Source organism: Rhipicephalus microplus, chromosome 7 (genome assembly GCF_043290135.1).
Source record: "Rhipicephalus microplus isolate Deutch F79 chromosome 7, USDA_Rmic, whole genome shotgun sequence".
Classification (NCBI taxonomy): domain Eukaryota; kingdom Metazoa; phylum Arthropoda; class Arachnida; order Ixodida; family Ixodidae; genus Rhipicephalus; species Rhipicephalus microplus.
This window is the reverse complement of record NC_134706.1, coordinates 100,480,919-100,502,325: the sequence shown is the minus strand read 5'-3', so window position 1 is coordinate 100,502,325 and position 21,407 is coordinate 100,480,919. Positions and strand designations below refer to the sequence as shown.

General features: G+C 44.0%; 1 protein-coding gene across 1 annotated transcript in view; it reads right to left on the bottom strand.

Moving 5' to 3' along the window:
* Positions 1-11,560: 11,560 nt before the first annotated feature.
* LOC142767822 (gastric triacylglycerol lipase-like) overlaps positions 11,561-21,407 on the bottom strand; it is a 39,591-nt gene continuing 29,744 nt past the window's right edge. The window contains exons 3-4 of the mRNA XM_075870061.1: positions 18,369-18,437; positions 11,561-11,815 (exon numbers count right to left, since the gene is read on the bottom strand). Of these exons, the coding sequence (XP_075726176.1) occupies positions 11,561-11,815; positions 18,369-18,437 (324 nt within the window). The remainder of the gene's footprint in view (positions 11,816-18,368; positions 18,438-21,407) is intronic.

Below are 21,407 nucleotides of genomic sequence, written 5' to 3'. Positions count from 1 at the left end.
CTAAATAAATGTACGAGGTCCTCCATCAATACAACTTTCAGATTCTGATAGGCGATCAACAACATTTGCTCCAACTCGGTTTAGACAGCATAATATACTGGTGGGTCATTTACACAATTTTCGGGGTGAACCTCATCAGTGTGTGGTTAGTTCCCTCTACTGTAGTAGTAGTAGTGAGAATAATAGTGGTAATAATATGTAGCCACCTCTATTACGAATTGCTCAATGAATGCGTTGTTTGTATGTGTCCTTGGCAGTAACATCACCAGATGTCGTAACTGGTTAACGCATAGTTATCAATTTCATATAGTCAAAGGACGGATAGATGGATGGATGGATGGATGGATGGATGGATGGATGGATGGATGGATGGATGGATGAATGAATGGATGGATGGATGGATGGATGGATGGATGGACGGATGGACATTCAGACAGACAGACAGACAGACAGACAGACAGACAGACAGACAGACAGACAGACAGACAGACAGACAGACAGACAGACCGACAGACAGACAGACAGACAGACAGACAGACAGGCAGGCAGACAGACAGACAGACAGACAGTCGAACGGACGGACACGGACAGAGGTTTCGCCCCACTCATTATAAATCGCTCTGTGGATATCCCATGACTTTTCATGTTTTGTTTGAACGTTGCCCTTCATGAGCACTTACTTTTCTCCAGATTCACAATCTCCCAAAGTCAACAGGCTAAAACAGTTGTGTATTTGGAAAGTGAAGCCACGAAATTGCGCTTTAACAGTACGCTAAAAAGATTATTCTTTGAATATGTTAACTATACTTAGAAGCTCATCTTTAGAAAACTCCTGCAACTTACGGCTAGCAGTGAAAAAGTGAGAATTTTCCGCAGCACATGTGTGGCTGACATTATGAATTACTAAAGTTTTGAATCACAACTGAAGGCTAGCGAAACTTCCTGCTGAGCTGGTGCCATGTCACACCTGTGTAAGAAGATCCTGAGCGGATGCGGTGCTGAAAGAGAAAAAAAAAGCAGATCCCACGTACAGTGGGAATCTATGGTATGCGAAGCACACGTGAGTATGGTTGATATGCTATTTTCAAATCACGACAACGTTATGAAATGAAGGTATATTAGGGCGTAAACAACATCCGTGTCATGATTATCATGTTTGGATTTGTCGTTTACCTTCGTCATCTATTCCCGTCACGTGATGCAAAATTTAATATGTGTGCAGCTAGCGAAACGGCCGCGAGCACGCTATGAGCATGGTAAGCTGTCATTTTTTTATGACACGCGTCTCATTATCATCATCTTTGCATCAGTCATAAACCTTTGTCATCAATTGAGGTCACGTAACGCCAAATTTGGTATATGTGGAGCTAGCGAAACAGCCTCGAGTGCATTATGAAAGGCCCAATATACTCCAACATAACATAACGTTAACGCGTGCGCACGCTGGGCACAGGGACTGTACGTTAACGAAACGTGAGCTCTCTTTAGTTTGACGCCAAGCGCGACTGGCGCAACCAGCATCCGTCGTTGTGGCTCGACGGCAACCGGCGCGAGCTGCGACTTGCTGCATTTGGCGCCAATGCGTTACCCTAACAGCACTGCGTCTGCCTCTTTAAATGCGAAGAATTTCTTAGCGAACTTCGGCGATTTGAGCGTATCTATCTATCTATCTATCTATCTATCTATCTATCTATCTATCTATCTATCTATTATCTATCTATCTATCTATCTATCTATCTATCTATCTATCTATCTATCTATCTATCTATCTATCTATCTATCTATCTAGCCGCCTAATACTTTAAGCTCTCCTGGGCATTTCGATAATGACTTCAATACCAAACTTGGTACGGTATAACAAGACTGTATGAAGAACATAATTGACTAGTCGTAACATTGAAATCGTCACATGTATGTCATGAATGTCATGATTTACATATTATGGTCCTGCTGCACCTGCGGTGGTTTGTTGAGAAGACATGTTGAAAAACTGGTATAGTACGTATGACATGATTGCATGGCGAACACAAGCGACAGACTCTAACATGAAAATCATGATATGCGTGTCATGTAACAACATGACTACATGCCACGCTCATGATGCGCTCGCGGCCGTTTCGCTAGCGTAACATATACCAAGTTCGGTATTACAGTACTTGAATGGATGATGAAGGTATGTGACTGGTGCGAACATGATAATCATGAGATGTATGTCATGTAACAACATGACTACATGCCACGCTCGTGACGCGATCATGGCCGTTTCAATAGTGTCACATATAGAATATTTGGTGTTACAGTACGTGATTGGATGTTGAAGGTATGCGACTGGTGAAAACGTGATAATCATGAGATGCGTGTCATGTAACAACAATGCTAAATTCCACGCCCATGATGCAACAGCGGCCGTTTCGCTAGCTTCACTTATACCAAACTGGGTAATACGCGACGCGAACAAATGACATAGGTAAATGACACATCCCAACAATATAATGACGACAAATGTGTCATGTAACAAGCTGACTACATGCCACACTGATAATGCGCTCGCGGCCATTTCGCTAGCTTCACGTTTGCCAAATTTGGTATTAAGTCACGCCAATGGGTGACGATGGTATGTGACTGGTACAAACATGATAATCATGAGATCCGTGTCATGTGAGAACATGACAACATGCCACTGTGAAGGCGCTAATACATTTTGACATGACGGGGTGCTCGTGCTCGCCAACGTTCAATTCGTCGCGTCACGCCGACGTTGCCACGACAGGTGCCGGTCCTGCCGTATACTCGCAGGCGCGCGCCGCGTTGCGTTGCTTTGCACATGCGCGTTTCAGCACGTGCGGCGTCCCTCCATCACGAAACGAGGGAGACGCAGTGTTATCTTTGTAACGCATAGGCGCCAAATGTAGCTTGTTGCAATTTCCGCCGGATGCCGTTGGGCCGCGTCGACGAACGCTGGTGGCGCCTGGCGTTCAACAATAAAGTGCTCGCATTTTGTTAACGTAGTGTCGCAGTGCCCAGCGTGCGCGCACGTCAACGCCACATTGGGACATACTGGACCCTTCATAATGCGCTCGCGGCCGTTTTGCTAGCTCCACAAAGGCCAAATTTGGTGTTACGTTCCGTCAATGGATGACAAAATAATTGAGTGGTGCAAACGTGAATATCCTGACACGTGCGTCATGTAAGAACATGACAACATTCCACACTCATAGCGTGCTCGCTGCCGTTTCTCTAGCTCCACGTATACTAAATTTCGTATTACGTGACGTAAGTAGATGAAGAAGGTAAACAAAAGATCTAAACATGATAATCATAACAAGGAAGATATGTACGGCATCATTTATCTCCACCTCGTAACGTTGTGCTGATTTTAAAGGACATATCAACATTTCTCATTCGTACTTCCCATATTATCGATGCCCACTGTATAAGGGATCTGCCAATTTTTCGAGACAGAGGGACGCCGGACGCGCTGAAATGCGCATGCGTCAAAGCAACGCAGCGCGCGCCTTCGAGTATATGGCAGGACTGGCGCCTGGCGTGGCAACGCCGGCGTGACGCGACAAAAAGAACGCCTTTTCGCAATGTATTGACGCCTTGACTGTGGCATTTAGTCATGTTCTCACATGACACGCATCTCAAATATATCATGTTTGCACAAGTCAAATAACTTCGTAACCCATTGACGTCACGTAATACCAAATTGGGCATATGTGAAGCTAGCGAAACGGCCGCGAGCGCATAATGAGTATAGCATGCAGTCATGTTGTTACATGACTCGCATGTCACGATTATCAAGCTTGGATGTGTCATTTAGCTTTGTCGTCCATTCACGTCACGTAATACCGAGTTTGGTATATATTAAGCTAGCGAAACAGCCGCCAGCGCATCATGAGCGTAGAATGCAGTCATGTTGGTAAATGACACGCATCTCATGTTTATGAAGTTTGCACCAGTCTCATGCCTACGTCGTTCATTCGTTTACCGTAATACCAAATTTGGTATATGTGACCCTAGCGAAATGGCCTAGAGCACATCATGAGTGCGGCGTGTAGTGATGTTACATGACACGCATGTCATGATTTTCATGTTAGGGCCAGTCGCTTGTGTTAGCCATGCGATCATCTCATACCATACCAGTTCTGCAACATGTCATGTGAACGAAACAACCGCAAGAGCAGCAAGACCATGAAATGTAAATCTTGGCCTTCATGACATATGTTTGATGATATTCATGTTATCACTAATCAAATACGCTCGTCATATAGCCCTTTTATGCCATACCCAGTTTGTTATCGATACCTTTATCGAAACGGCCAGAAGAGCTGAAAGTCTTAGGTGGCTGATAGATAGATAGATAGATAAATAGATAGATAGATAGATAGATAGATAGATAGATAGATAGATAGATAGATAGATAGATAGATAGATAGATAGATAGATAGATAGATAGATAGATAGATACGCTCAAAGTTGCCGAAGTTCGCTATGAAATGCTTCGCATTTAAAAGGCGTTGGTGTTGTGCGACGGCACCAAAATTGCTGGTGGCGGTGCGTCGACGGCGTGGGGTCTATCGGGTTGGCGGGGGGAGGGTAGAGAGAGGAGGCGAGCATAAAATAAATATTCTAGAGCTTATCGGGACAGAAACTTGCGAATTAAATTTTCTAGAAAAAAGTTTGTTTGAAAAAAGTTGATTTGATGGCAGCGTGTCTTAAAGCCATTTATTTACAAGTACTGCTGTCTTAGTTTTCGATACGTAGAAGGTGGAAACGCAAATGTTCAGCGTGTTGAAAACTACAATATAGGAACAAATAAATACGAATCCTTGTTCCAATCGTTCTGCAGTGAGTCCGCGCAGATACCCATCAAGCTCTTTAAAAAAATGGACGTTTTGCAGAAAAGCAAGCAACAAAAAACGGGAAACAATTTCTAATTGATTTAATGGGCACAATATATAGAGGGTCAAATCATCGGGTACGATGTGATGAAGATGTTACGACGGATATGGGTGCTAGAACACTCGAAGAAGTGTGAACTCTCTTATTTGCTAAGCAGGAGGGTGACATTATAGTAAGTTTTCCGATTGGCAGCGATAAGCAGGTGCATGTAAAATAGGTTAAAAACTCTGGTCATATTGGCAAAACATAAGCAGTAATGCATTTTCAAAACAGAATCTAACATGTATATGTTGGTGGCGAGGCAGCCTCACAACCAACAGATATTGAAGTCAAAGCAAAGTGTTATGCGCTGTCAGTCAGCTTTCTTTTGTCGATCTGCTTAATGTGCGTCCGAGGCACAAGATTTTTGAAGAACTTGTTGCAGATTGTTTTGACGTGAGTGTGTATTTGAATTGGCTGTCAGCGTTTCAGCAATGTGTTTACCTCCTTAACACTTTCCAGACTTATACTGTCTTTAGTATATCAAAAGTGAAGACGACGTTTTTTATTTGAAAATGTCGTACATGCAGTATTTTTACAGTTAAAGTAGTTGCCATGCTTCACTACGCTTTCAGGCAGGTGTTGGATAACGAACGGCGCATAGGCGGCCCTCTAAGCGTGCTGACTAAAATCCTGTCTGTAGGGAGCCCAGCGATAAAAAATACTCGTGACATTCGTGGAATGCGGAAGTCACGCATACAGCCGGTAAGAGCAGGTGCAAGTAGGAAAAAAAAAGAAAAAAGGGGAGAGCCGCCATCTCCGTCGCGCCAGTCTGGCGCCAGGAGACGGCATCAACTTACGCAGAACCGTTCGGCCTCAAGCGTGAGCGCGGAAAAGAAAAGAGAAAGAAACGCTCCCCCCCCCCCCCCCCTGCCGTCGGCACGCTAGCTGAGCACATGGCGCCGCCGTGCCGTTGACCGTCACCTGCATGCCGTGGCATTTGTGCGTCACCGTTTCGTCCCGCTGTCTTGGTCGTTTTTCTACTAGATGGCCTGAGATGGAAACATTTTCCAGTGCTATCGGGCACACAAAAATGAAGATATCATACATCTCTCTGCATTTGGGCAAACAGTGGGATGTGCTGTCCCATTGTTAATCTTTTTATTTCAATAAAACAGTACAAACAACTTTCCGTTTATCAGTTGTCGAGGTATGACATTGTGTCATGCACTAAATAAAAGAGTACCTGTGCATGCGCGACACCTTACTGAAACACTGGCCTATGTATGTTGATGCCCATGTACTACGAAAAGAGTTAAACTGGTGATTTTAGGAAAGCATGGCAAAAAAGAAACAAACCAAAGGCAGTAAAACAGAGAAAGATCAAAATAAAAATCGATTGGTCGATATTTGATCAGTGGTTGCGTACATGAACATCAAGTACAGAAGTCAGAAGTCAGGTGCAGAGGTCAGCAGAAGAGCGTAGGTCACTGACATTTGCTCACTCTTTTGATGTTTAAGTACAGTTCTCATATTCCAGCATTGATTTGTAACAGTGAATCATGATCAAGACAACTAGTGTACTGCTGTGTAGATTATGTACCAGCTATAAAAATCCCCATCGTCTAGAGAGCAACTGTATGCAATAAGAATAAAGATTGTGAAGTTCTTTCTGCACCATTTATACTTCTAAAAATACTTCCAAGGATGTTTTCTTGCAATCAATAACTGAATTAGCCACATTGGCTAAATTAAAACTCTTGCACAAATCAACAGCACGACTTCTTACCTATGACGCTTTTACAGTTGTATGCTCAAAATTGTTCATAATACCAGCACACTCGGATTTCAGAACAGGGGTTCCATCGGTATTAGTGGGAGTTACATCAGGTTGGTTACTAGTATTTATCGTGCGCCAAAAGCGCCTATGGTTATTTTTTAGCAATGATGACAAATCATGGTTGAACAAACCACGGCGAGTGGTTTTGAAAGGATTTGGTATAACTCGTCGCAAGTTTTATAATGACACCATGATTCTGATAATCTGTTTTTGTCCGCTACTCTTAACAGTCGCTTGTTTATTGTAAGTCAACGCAGTTGATAATTGAACCACGGAGCGACGTTGCTGGCTTTTATGGTAATGACTGGTATATATTGATCAATTAGGTCAGAAACAGCATTTTTTAAAATGTCCCAGTTATCTTCCATTGAACGCGACAAATGGGTATCTAAAACTCTCCACTGAAACTGGAAAATTTGGCACAAATTTTACCAAAGTTGGCACGGTTGTAACACCTTATACGCTTGTTGGTAACTCTCCTTTCGTTGAATCAACTTATTAAGTTTCCTGTGATTATGTCATGATCAGAAAGACCAACAATATGGCCTATATCAGTGAAAAGAACGGAATGAGAAGTTAAGAGTAAATCGAGAATGCTTGCGCATGTGGTCGAGCAACGTCTCGGTTTTTCAATAAGCTGGCACAACGAAAAGTCGAGACAAGAATTTAGAAATTTCTGTGTCTGGGTGTCAGTGGATGAAACAGATAGCGTTGACCATTCACTATTGGAATAGTTGAAGTGACAGAAAATGACAAGAACTGCATTGGGAAACAGACAAACAAACAAACAGACAGACAGACAGACAGACAGACAAACAGACAAAGAGACAGACACTCGAACGGACGGACACGGACGGAGGTTTCTCCCCACTCATTATCTATCGCTCTGTGGATATGCCGTGACTTTTTTCTGTTTTGTGTGAGCGTTGCCCTTTGTGAGCACGTACTTTTCTCCAGATTTACAATCTCCCAAAGTCAACAGGCGAAAACAGTTTTGTATTTGCAAAGTGAAGCCACGAAATAGCGCCTTAAGAGTACGCTAAAAAGATTATTCTTTGAATATGTTAACTATACTTAGAAGCTCAGCTTTAGAAAGCTCATGCCATATTGCAGCTAGCATTGAAAAAGTGAGAATTTTCCGCAGCACATATGTAGCTGACATTATGAATTACTGATGTTTTAAAACGCAACGGAAGGCTAGCGAAATTTCCTGCTGAGCTGGCGCCATGTCACACCTGTTTAAGAAGATCCTGAGCGGATGCGGTGCTGAAAGAGAAAAAAAAAAGGGAAGATCTCACGTACAGTGGAAATCCATGGTATGCGAAGCACAAAGGAGCACGGTTGATATGCTACTTTCAAATAAACACAACGTTATGAAGTGGAGGTATATTAGGGCGTAAACGACATCCGTGTCATGATTGTCGTGTTTGGATTTATCGCTTACGGCAGTATTGCGAACAAAGACACATCGGGCCGAATACGAAGGGGTAGACACGGTATGCAGTGCGTGAGGAGAGGAAGAAGAAACTGCCGAACACTTGATGATGTTCTGTAAAGGACTTCACCCTGTAGTTCAGGTTGATTGCGCAGAATTTTTCAAAGCACTGGGGTTTAGGGACAGTGAGGGCAAGATAGACATTAAGCGGGTAGATTTAACTAGAAGGAGGTTATCTGATTGGTGGCTAAAGTCAAAGCACGAGTGAAAATAAACCCTTCACTACCAAGTACGATTCTTCAACCTCAATATTTAAGAAAAAAATAAATCTAATTTTTGGTTCAATAAGTATTACGGCTTGGTGGCGCTAGCCACCGCCCGATCAAAAGGGTACAGCCATATTCATCCATCCATCTATCGCAGTGCCACAATGCGTTGCTTTGGGTTTCTATTGACAAGAGCCATCGTGACATCACCTGTAAGATTAGGTGACGTCGCAACCAACAGACGGGGTTAATGGGCGCATGAAAGCCTGTTTTCTGCAAGCAGATGCGCGTGCTTTTTGTGTCTCCATCCGGGCCGTAGAGGAAGGCCACACGGAGAGGTGGACAGGCGAACAGACGAGGGAAGCTTAGCGATGGAAAGAGCGAAACGAGCAAACGCGTGCGACCCCACCAGCGTTTATGGTTGACTCCCGTTCAACTCGAATGCCACAACAAAATTTCGACCTCTGGGCGGTTTAGGGGCCCTATAAGAAAACTGTGACACCACCTCCCTCTCACATACAATCGCGAAATAATATAGAAGATATGGTGCAATTTCTCAGTATTTACTTTCTCTGGCATATCATCATGCAGCCACGTTTCCGTTATAATGTTACGGGAATCGTGGCTAAAAAGAAGGCCCATGATTTCTCTTGTTTTCGTGAAAAAGCTACGAGCATTATTAATTGCAGTTCTAAGACATTTCGGTCTCGGACATGCATGGTTTCATAAGGCATTTGATGTGTTTTGGCTGAGTTTCTTGCATCTGCGCTGTCGCGCATAAATCCTTTGAGAACTAGTAGATTGTTTATGTCTTCCTACCACACATAAAGTATGATATCTACTTCTTAGTTTCCCATAAAAAGGGTCATCTCCTTGCCGTTTGCCCTATCATCTTCACCGGACGGCCACAGAAGCCTTCGTCTATGTCATGTCAAAGAACAATATTCAAGTTTTTTTTTTTGCATTCCACGTTATGGTCTCTTTTTTTTTGTGACGTCTGGAAAATACACATTGGCTGGCATATTTTGATGACACAAAGATGGCCAAGTCTCGCCACCGATTTGCAATGTTGCCCCCATTTCCTGCCAAAAAAAAAAATTTGAAATCAACTTCTGTCTTAAATCTTTTTCATCCTGTCTGCTTCGTTCTTGTATTTCAAAAACTACAGGGTGAGATCTTCGGCTACGGTCATCTTGGTAAATAGTTTTTTTTTCAGCCTGTTGACCTAGCCTGCGCTCAAGTGAGATGATTTTGTTTTGAAGAGTTTAAATTTGCGAATATTTTTCATGAATGTCAGCCATAAATTCGTCAAACTCGTTCCAGCGATTCCTGAAAGCACTTATACTGCACTTTCAATATCTGTCACTCTAGTTATTATATCGCACATTCTCCATGTATTCTGGATTGACCACTTTGAAGTTCTAGAAATATTCCCTTGAATGAATGTCCGGCATTTTCCTCAACATCACGACATACATTTAGTTTAACCCCGCCGCGGTGGTCTAGTGGCTAAGGTACTCGGCTGCTGACCCGCAGGGCGCGGGTTCGAATCCCGGCTGGGGCGGCTGCATTTCCGATGGAGGCGGAAATGTTGTAGGCCCGTGTGCTCAGATTTGGGTGCACGTTAAAGAACCCCAGGTGGTCTAAATTTCCGGAGCCCTCCACTACGGCGTCTCTCATAATCATATAGTGGTTTTGGGACGTTAAACCCCAGATATCAATCAATACATTTAGTTTACAAGCACACAAGCAGCTATACGCCATCAAAACACATCTTCATGGGCACGTCACAACCAATAATGTATCGTCGTCACTTCGCGTGATGAATGAATCCGAACAAACCTGGACAAAAACATCGTCATTTTTACTAGCTGCATAGCTCGTGCCACTTCGTCACGTGCCCACTGCCGAAGAGCTGGTGCCGACCTTGTTAATAAGGATATCTTTTGACGTCGTGTATGACGAGAAGGGCGCGCTCTTTTTGAAAATGGAAAATGGGCACAATTTCAATAACGCTGTGTGTGCCCAGTACCTACAACACAAATGTTCTGGTAAAGCTTCTGGAGATGCGAGACATAAGATGCTCTCAACCACGAGATAATGGCGCGCGAGTGTGGGTTTAGGGGCTTTACGATCACCCACTCCCCTCCGCTTGGCAAAATACGCGTGGGAGATAAGGGCACACGCCGACACACGCTCTCTGCGCCATCTTACTGTTAATGCGGAAAATGCGATAGTTCCCCTCTAAGATGCCCATCACCCGTCGTAAGAGGTATATATATATATATATATATATATATATATATATATATATATATATATATATATATATATATATATATATATATATATACAGCACTTCCACCACGTATGACGACTCGATTGTAACAAGGTTTATTGGCCGTGAACTCGGGAACGAACAAGTGCAATGGACCCGAAGACGAAGAGTACGTTCACGGACGATGATGGTTGTCGGCCAGAACAGGTGATGATGATTGACTGCTGTCCAGAGGAGGATGTAGCGCATAATATATGCCTACAGTATATATATTTATACATATATAGTTAGCCGTTTCAGCGTTGTAGGACACGGTTTTCTATAGCTTAGCGGTTAACGCCTTACATTCACGACTGCAATGTTCCACATTCGATTTCAAACACCTAAGGCTCTTTGGGAATTTTGTTTCTTTTTTCGCTTTTTCCCACACGCAGCAGACACACACGTTTATATATATATATATATAAATAAATATATATATATATATATATATATATATATATATATATATATATATATATATATGGTGCATGACATCAATGCCAGTGGTAAAATACAGCCGAGAGTGTCCGTATAATTGCTACCACAATAAAATTACAGCACAGTCACCTTCCCTTCACCTGCTTCTCATAACACCGATTCCCCAGGTACGTGGAATCGTGTTATTTTTTTATTTGCGTTTATAAAACCAGAAGGTGGGTGTTTGCTTATGCGCCTAGTAAAACTACTATTTCTATGGCAGGTGGAAAAAAAGCAATGATATAAAAAAGAAGTTGCCTTCCAACATCACAAATATGAAGTTTATTTCAACAATAGTGGTTAAAATCGAATGTCCCTTTGGATTATGGTAGCACTGGTCAAGTGCTTGTGCCGGAGTACTTTTCTAGAGTGTCAAGCATCAAGTTGTGCACGATGTCATTCGCTCTGTAGCCCCAGCAGAAGTCTAGATGACGAAAGTCTGTGGGTTCCACCACGTAGTGGAAGAGCAAGTTGGAGCCAAGCCTTTCAACAAGGAGAGATACGTCTTCGGGATCAGCGACGGTGTTTTCCTCCGAGGAAAACAGTGCAATCTTTGCCGTAATGCGATCTATGTCGTAAGCGGGAGGTTCAACCTGAAATAGAGTTCATACAGAATGCTTGCGTGAGATTGGACGTATACCCGTTGCCGTCCTATCAAAGTCGCCAAATTACTTTAACGCGATAACTTTTCACACCGAGGTAAGTGTGACATCACTAATTTCGTTTCTATTATAAAAGAAATGTAGGTAAAATGCATAAAAAGGATGACGAAAAAATAAACGTTTCGATAATTCAAATATCCTGCGTGTCGAACCAAACATCCTTCGGTGCACATCCATCGGCGCTGTACGCTCGGCCCACTTCATCGCCGACACACACGCATAACTTTTTACAATTTTGCCTTATATCTCTCAGACCTGCCATCACAATAGTTTTGTTGGTGTAGCTATGTCGCAATATAAAAACGATAAAGTCAAGTACTGCCTCATGACACTAAAGATTGCCAACGGCGATCAACACTGTCAGTGAAGTGAAGGCTTTAATTAACAGTTGTGAGAAATCCTAAGTCAGCGAAATAATGAACCTGCGGCGAAGAGTGCCTCAGAACGCCTGCAAAGCCGACTGAATATGTACAATTAACACAGAACTATATTCTTAGAACAGTCAAAAACTTAAGAATAAATAAATGATTATCGTTGTTATTACAGTACAGTGCTAATCAGCCTGCGTCAAATAAGCGCTTTCTTCAACTATATGTACGATTCTAGAAAAGAGAAACAGTGTGGACGTTGCCACCAATAAGCCTCCTTGCGCACCAATAGTGGTGACACGAGGCATGAGGAGTTGTCGGTGCGCATGTTACATTGCAGGGCAAAGGTCTGCCCCATGTTCTGTCAGTAAACTCAATTTGGTGTTAGCTGGCGCCACTTGGTACCCGAAAACTTCCTAATTTCATGTGCCCCCTAACGTTCTGTCTCCCCCTAACCCGCTAGCCCACTCTAAGAAACCAGTCAATTACTTTTAATGAACAGCGTGTGTGTGTCTATGACAGTACTGAACAATATATATATATATATATATATATATATATATATATATATACATATATATATATATATATTTATATATATATATATATATATAAATATAGCCAACCGACCCATTAACGGGAAACCCTTCCTTTACGCACGCCGTCAAGGATTCTCCCGGCACCGTGGCGACAATCTTGGGTGGCCCAACACACGTCGAGAACTGAACAGCACGTGATAAGAACCGTATGTGGACGTACACGGACAGTTGGTTTCGTTCTCAGTGTTGACAGTGGTTCTTCCTCTTTTTTACTTTCTTTCTTTTCTTTCTTTTTCTTTTTCGTCTTTTTTCTCCCACCTTTTTTGTTTTTTTTTTAGTTCCCTCTTACTCTCGCAAACATCTTTCAAGGCGAGAGGGACGCGGCAGCAACGAAGTTTGAAAGTTCATGTCAGTAAAACTCATCCCCTGATGAAAGGAGGACCCCTCCCGAAACTACCTTCACGAAGACTAACTGGCCCATTGAACATTGAATTATTACTCCCACTAAATATATATATATATATATATATATATATATATATATATATATATATATATATATATATATATATATATTACGTCTGTCTGTGCGCGCGTGTGGTGTCAGGAAGTGGAGAACGGGCAAAATGAAAACTTTTTACTTTTCCTACATTTCAGCCGGGGACCGCCGGCACAATGTAAACGATCCTGTCCTCTGTTGATCCTAATGTTGAATACCAATTAGACCGTGACCTCCTGAGACGTATGGACACACTTATACATCGCCTACGACTCGGAACTGCTTTCACAAAGCACTTCCTACTTCGTATTCAGCGTGCAACATCGTCAGCATGTTCGTGCGGCCACGACAATGAGGATTTTTTGTCACCCCTTGCTCGACTATCGAAAACACGCCACACCGAAGGCGACTAGAACACGAATTCTTTAAGTTAGATTTTGAGCGGACTTTGCGTTGACTAAAATACTACGTATATGGCCATCCAAAACAAAAGGCAAAGCATTGAAGGTGCGGCAACACCTCTTCTAAGAAACGAAGATTTCTGACCACTACTGAGTGGACAAAAGTTTAATGTGAGCGTTTTAAAGTTTAATGTGTGCATAGGAGAACTTTTGCTCTCACCCATGTAGGACTGTATATATGTATATATGCTATTTTTTTATTTGTAACAACCAAGTGAAAACGGGATGCCGTCGCCAAGTAACGGTGACAAAAACTCTCTTGTTTATTTTCTACTTCAATAAAAAGAAAGCCTTTCCAGAAACTGATGAGCACCAAAGCACAGGGGGACCGTAGCAATGCTTTAAACGTTCGGCAAGCACAATTTCGCGCGGCCGCTGGCGCTTGTCTGAAGGTGGCTCTAAGGGTTTGATTATATAATTTACGGGAGACGTTTGATTTACCACACGATAGAGACCCTGGTACTTCGAAGCACGTTTTGATGGCGATTCAGGGCTTGTGGTACGCACCAAAAGCCATACTGACGAGCCAGGATTACCAGACGCAGGGGCGACGGCAGAATCATGGCGGTGCATCTGAAGTTGCTTGTCCTCAGATGTCAACAGGTGGGAGAGCTTTCGGCCCGCTTCTGTATGAGCAGCAGCTTCAGCAGGGGTGTAGGTTCCATGGCAACAGCACTATACTGAAAAATCGTGTACATGGTGGAGGATGGTCCACGCCAATGAAGTACAATAAGGGGGAAATTCCTTGGTGGCCTGCGTGGCAGTGTTATAGGCATATCTGACAAATGGGAGCACATGGTACCAATTCATGTGGTCAGACGCAAAATACATAGCACACATGTCGCCAAGAGTTCGAATAAAACATTCCGTCATCTCATTAGTCTGCGGGTCATATGCAGTTGTGGAGCGGTATTTCTGATACGGCATTTTTTGAGGAGAGCTTCAAAGACGTCGGAGAGAAACACTCAGCCTCTGTCACTGAGTAATTCTCTCCCATCACTCCCGACGGCAACCGATCACCCATCGGTTGCCGTCGGGAGTGCTGGGTAAATGACCATAAAGATAAATTCCTACACAATCAAAGGCATGTGCTGGGCAAGGCAAAGTTTGCATTGGGGCAGTTAAATGGCGAGGAAGACTCTTGCAACGTTGACATGCGAGACAGGAGCGTATGTGGTGATGGTCGAAGTGGTACATGCCGCATCAGTAATTGCGAAGGCGTAGGCGTTCGAAAGTCTTAAGTACACCTGCATTCGCTCACTATGGGTCATCGCGAAACGCAGCACAGATGGCCAGGCGGAGATGCTGAGGAATGACGAGCAATCGTTTTCAGCTGTACGTACGGTAAGTGTGGTGTATAAAAATCCATCGCGAACGGAGAAGTGGTGTGTTTGGTGACGTAATACTCGGCTGGCAGGAGGCGTTATTGGCTGTTACAGAAAGTTGAACACAGAAACAATCTATGGGTTCTTCTTGTGCTTGAAAACCGTGTTGGTAGCAGAGAGAAAGGACTCGGCCAGTGGGGCATATAGAAATTCAACTCACAGTATTGTGGGGAGCGGGACAAAGCGTCTGCATCGGAGTGTTTTCTGCCGGAACGGTAGAGCACGCGAATGTTATATTCATGTAGCCGAAGCACCTATCGAGCGAGACGTCTTGAGGGCTCCTTCAAAGAAAAAAAGCCAGCACAGGGATTGCTGGTTCGCCATTACATCAAAAGGGCAGCCTTAGAGATATGCTCGGAATTTAGTTATGGCCCACAATATCACCAGACATTCCTTTTATGTGACAGAATAGTTGGTTTGAGTCTTCGTCAGAGCACGACTGGTGAAAGCGACAACGTACTCATCGAAGCCAGCCTTTCATTGAGTAAGGATGGCACCAAGGCCCACACCACTGGCGTGTGTTTGTATTTCTGGCGGTGCACTTGGATCGAAATGCCGCAGGATCGGAAAAGAGGTGAAAAGACGAGGCAGTGTTTTGAACGCGTAATCGCAATCTGGTGACCAGATCGAAAAGTTGTGGTCAGCATGAAGAAGCTGTGTCAAAGGGGCTATGATCGTGGCGAAGTTGCGTACGAAGCGTCGAATTCACGAAAACAACCCGCGAACGCTGGTAAGCTCTTTCAGCGTTTCAGATTGTGGAAAGTCAGCGACAGCTTGTATAGTTTCGACGGATCAGGGAGCACCTCGACTTTTGTCGTGACACGGCCTAGAATGACCATTGCCGAGCAGCAAAGCACAATTCTTCAAGTTGAACTGGAGGCCGGCTTTGGCGATGCATGTGAGGACACGTTCGAAACGAAGTAGGTGAGAAGGCAAGTTCGGCGAGAAGATGACGATATCGTCCATGTAACAAAACCGATTTGCCGCTTGAGCTCCCGGAGGTTTTATCCATCACCCATTCAAATGTGGCAGGCGTAATGCATAGGACGAAGGGCATGACGGTAAACTCTTATAGACCATCTGGTGTGACGAATGCAGTATCAGAGTGGTCTGCTTCAGCCTGAGGTACCTGACAGTAGTGGGATCGTAAATCGAGGGACGAGAAAAATTCTGCGCTTTGGAGGCAGTCTAGCGCGTGGTGAATACCAGGATGCGAGTACTGTCCATGGCCACCAACACTCGACTAGAAGTGGCTGAGAGGTTTTCTGCAATGTTGCCAACGAATGGAGACAGCGAAAGTTCTTCGCGGGTGCAATCGATTACGGCATGACGGGATAACATGCCGTCCCGTCCCGAGATAATGGTATGAGAGGATCGAGGCAGGGTAATGAGCTCAATATGGTAAAGATTGTCGTATATAAAAACAAGAACAGTGCACTTTCCCGCGTGATCAATCGGCTCAGCGCTGGCTGTGCATAAGGAATGTGCTGAAAACGACGCGGCAACTTTGCGAAGCTCAAGACAAAGCTGGTCGGAAATCACTGATACCACTTCTCCCGTGTCAACAAGTGCGTGAACAGCAATATATTTGTTATAAAATACAATACCATTCGCAAGTAAGAATCGAGGTCTTCAGCATTTTTAAGAGCGCAGTTCTGGCCTCTGGATCTGCGTTCGTTATTTTTCCGCTTAGGGAGCTTCACGTGGGCGTATGAGTGGCAACAGGGAACACCGATGAGGGGACAAAGACCGCCATGTGCTGAAAGCTTGGGATGCAGCGGGCACAGCGTCGATTGGTTCAGCGCCAGTATAAGAACGGAAGACATAGTCTGGACCAGAGCTTTGTGGCCGCACGGAGTCGGGAGAATGCCAAGAATGTCGGTGGCAAAACCATCCTACGTGACCAGCACAGCCGCATGATAAGCAGATGAGCTGGTTGTCAGAGGTGCACCATGGGTTGAAAACAGGAGCCGCAGATGTAGCGAAATATTGCCGCACAGGGCGAGTAGGCTGAGATTGTGGACAGTAGGTTCTTGGTGTGTAAATTGAACTGCGGATATAGGCGAAGAAGGAATGGTAGTCGTAGGCGCGAATAGAACTGTCGGAGAGGGTCGTCTTGGCATACCGACAACGGCAGCGTAGGTTAGTAGAGCTGTAGATGAGTAAAAGGTACGACGTCTGTCACTTGCTCCTGTACGACCAGCCGGATGTCAGGTGTCAAGAGCGACTCGGACGCTTGGGTGACAGGCAGAAGGGAGAGCTGACGTACGACTTCTTATCATACAAATTGCTTGACTTGGTCAAAAAATGAGTCGGAGGGGTTTAGAGGACGACACCTTCTAAATTCTCTTAGCGAAGAACCCTCAGACGATGAACGAAGTAACGAATCTTTGCCTGAGCTATGAGAAACTGCGTAAGCAACGCTTTGCTACGCGCCGAGATCTCGTATCATAGAATACGCTTTCGGCGCTGACAAGCGGTTTCTATGGTGTCCAGCATCCCCACCAAATCTCACGAGGCATTTTGGGATGACAGAGTTCAGATGCTAGCGTAGGAAAGCGAGAAGTAACGCGCAGAAATGCGCTCGAACAAAATCTTTATGAGCAACCTGTTGGCCTCTTCGTTTTTAGCCACGTCCCCACACTGCTTCTTGTTGTCCAAGATTATATATATATATATATATATATATATATATATATATATTTATATATATATATATATATATATATATATATATATATATATATTGCTTGTGTTTTATACGAGGGACTATTAGTCAGCAGCTAGGCCGCACTATAATCACGTACTACGTGACGCTAAAACAGTGCTTTAAACAGTGTGCCACATTTGCCGCCATGACAACAGGTGGCACTTACTGACACTTCCACATTTATTTAATGACTGAAAAACACTCTAAAGTGTCTAAGGAGGTACCGCCATGGTAGCTGGGTTGGCAGAGCATCTTACGCGCTATTTGATGGTCGCAGGATTCGTTCCTGCCTACGGCAAGTTATCTTTTCAACCTTTTTTCTTTCTTCACATTCACAATAGAATTGCTCTAATAAGTTCCCCTATACTTCCCTTGGCATCATTGTCTGTTGGATCTCATATTCCTTATGGGAAACACGAAAAAACTCACCCTGAGTTATACACTTCTTTTCTTAGTATTTAAATGAAAGAGATAGATGCACAGAAAACTAAATACCATTATACGACTTAACATTTTTTTTACCTGTCCGTAGCGTTCCTTGTTCTTGGGTCTTCCATAATCATACATTATAAAATCCATCGCTCCATTGATCTGCAACAAATGAAATGTCGTTAGCTTACATGCAGTATTTACGTTACGAACTGCAGTCACTGGTGAAGTTCACCTGAATTTTTTTACAGGAAACGAAGGCCGTAGTGTTTCATTTAAATACACCGATGATTTAGGAAATTAACCTCAAGGGTTTCAAATGGCTGTAACCACTGCTGTGTCGGTAGGCATGTGAATGCATCCGGACACACTGAAACACGAATTTATCATATCTGAACAAAGCCCCGGAAAGCTCTCGATAAAGGCAATTCACAGATCAAATATATTACATGTGACCATGTAAAAATGTTTTAAGAATGTAGTAACTTTTATTCTTGTGTAAAAATATTATTTGCATGCGTGTGACGTAAATACGAGTTTGAATGGAGTTGTTCAGCCACTGGACATTTGATGAATGTGAATGCTGTCCCATATAGCCCTACTTCGCTGATTGGCAAGCTATAATAAGAAAAAAACATCTTTCCCTGCATCATCCGAATGATTAGCTAGAAGGCTATATGATTTAAATCCCTTATGAACCTGAAGAACCAAATCATATTCAGATATTGCGTTATACACAACACATTTCGTTTTTTCTCGTTTCATTGATTTTACCACTCTATATGTGAAACTATGGGGGTGCTATGCATGATGAGTTGGAAGAAATGCGTCCAATATCATTCAAAAGTGACAGAAAGAAGCATTCTATCTGCTTTTTATTTGTGCTGCTTTCTTTACTTCGGCAGAAGACATATTCTGATGTTTACAAACATTAATACGCCAAAAGTATAGTAATATAACATCTGGCTTTTTAATCCATGGGTATAGCCGATCGAGTGCAGTGGATGAATCGAAGTACTATATTGCCGCTTTGAAATTTCGGAAGTCGTAGCCATGTGCTCAAAAATACACATGCGATGATCTTTTACCAGGAGAGGCTGACGAATAGTTTACGAGGACGAGGCATAGAATCGGACTTGCACTGGCGAGACAGCCGTTGCATGTACGCCAGAAAAACGACACCAATTGGCATAACCACAACGCCAACTCTGACAGTACTTGTAGTTTCGCTTACATGAACTGTTCCTATTATAAGAACAAAAAGCTTATAAAATGCGCATTTTCTACCTACTGTAGCATCATCTTCAGTCTCATCATCATCAACAGCAGCATAATCATCATCATCAGCAGCATAATCAGCATCATCATAATCATCACTCAATCACTGCGGTGCGCCTGTAGCACTGCTTGTGCTCGGAGCTCTTGGTGCTTGCCAAATTAGAACAGGTGCACGCACCTGGCGGGTCAGACGCTGGCAGCTACCCAGGATCCGATGTAGCCCTAGAATAAAGTAGCCAGACTGGCACGGCACCGTCTGTCGCCTTCAAAATTGTCCAATTTCTCTCTCACATGCCGCTATACTTCGCAAGCTACTTGCGCCGAGATCGGTATCACTCAAAATCAGTCATAAAACAACCAGCCGAGGTATGCCTACCACACCGGTCGAGTACATAGGTTCATGCTGTCGGTGCCTCAGTGTCTAACGATACGCAGTTATGATGAATACTGTTCAGCGTAAAATCAAACTGTCGTATCGCTTGTCCCGAATGCTTTGCTTTTTGTGAGTGACGCTCCTCTTACTAGAGGAAATTTCTTCACCGCACCACGTTCCCTTTACAGTTACTGTATATGCTACCTTTAGGTAGCATATCCTAAAGGTAGCATATACAGTAACTCTAGTTCTCTTGTTTTGGAAACGACACCTAGAGGCGCAGCTGTGAAACTGTTACCATGTCACCCCCTTGATAGCGCGCCTCCATTCTAAGTGGCACGGCCCACTTCAGAACCACCCCTCCCCCCCCCCCCCCAACCTCCACTGTTCCGCTGCCTACTCGGGTGAAAGGTGATTAGAAAGGCGACCGCTCCAGGAACACGCCTATGAACACATTGGAAGTGAAGGCAGCAGTGCGGAGAGCTAGCAACGCGGCTGCAACGTGGGCCCGCCACCCTGACTTCACAGTGAGAGCTCACGAGCCATAAGACGCTAGCGCCTCCAGCGATCGCAAGCCAGTACCAGCATCTATCTGGAGCTCATGGTAGCGATAAGGCTTTCCACAGACGAAGGAAAGAGGGCTCGTTGACAAGCAAATTTGAAATTGAGAGCCCGGAAAGCACAGGTAGCGCACAAGAAGCGGAAAGATAAACTAGAATTGCAGCGTACACAGGAACCAGTGTTCAAGTGCCGAAAGTGGTCCCACTTGGTGTTTGTGGTACCGTTGTGCATTTCAAACGTGACTTCCTCGATCGTTCGTTCGGCAACATGCGTAATGTATGCGACCACTTAGGGTTCGACGACAACCTCACCGTCCTTGCCTCCATCTGCAACGACCATCTCGATTGCAATGCTACCGCAGTGCTCGAACGAGAGCTTCGCACTTTTAGCGATAAATATTTGAGCTTCGCCACACTCATAATTCACTTCTTGGATATAGTGGAATTTCTTTTTTGCGTACGGTTTTCGCAAAAGGAGTCATAAGCAACTTTCTGATGCGCTTTCAGAAAACGCACTTTGGCTGCCACTGAAAGCCACCGAAAGCTCTCACCGGCACTTTCCTGACACACACTGGTCAGTTCGTTTTTTATAACACAGCATCAGTTCGTCTTTTAGAACACATGCTTGGAGCTGTGTTCAGGCCGCTACTAAATGACCTCGGCTCCGTAATGTCGCAAGTCGACCAGCTCCGGGCAACATTTTTTTTTCATACTCTAAGGCACGGCAGCTTCACCAACGCTCCCACTTGCAACAAAGCTTTCTCGGCTGGTCACAAGCCCTCAAAAGGATTGCCCGCTTTTCTGAGGGCTTCCGGATGAGGACATTGAAGATTGACTCGAGGAGTACGACCGCGTCAGTGCCATCAACCACTGAGATGAGCGTGCGAAATTGACCGGTGTTGCATTCTCCTTCACCGGTTT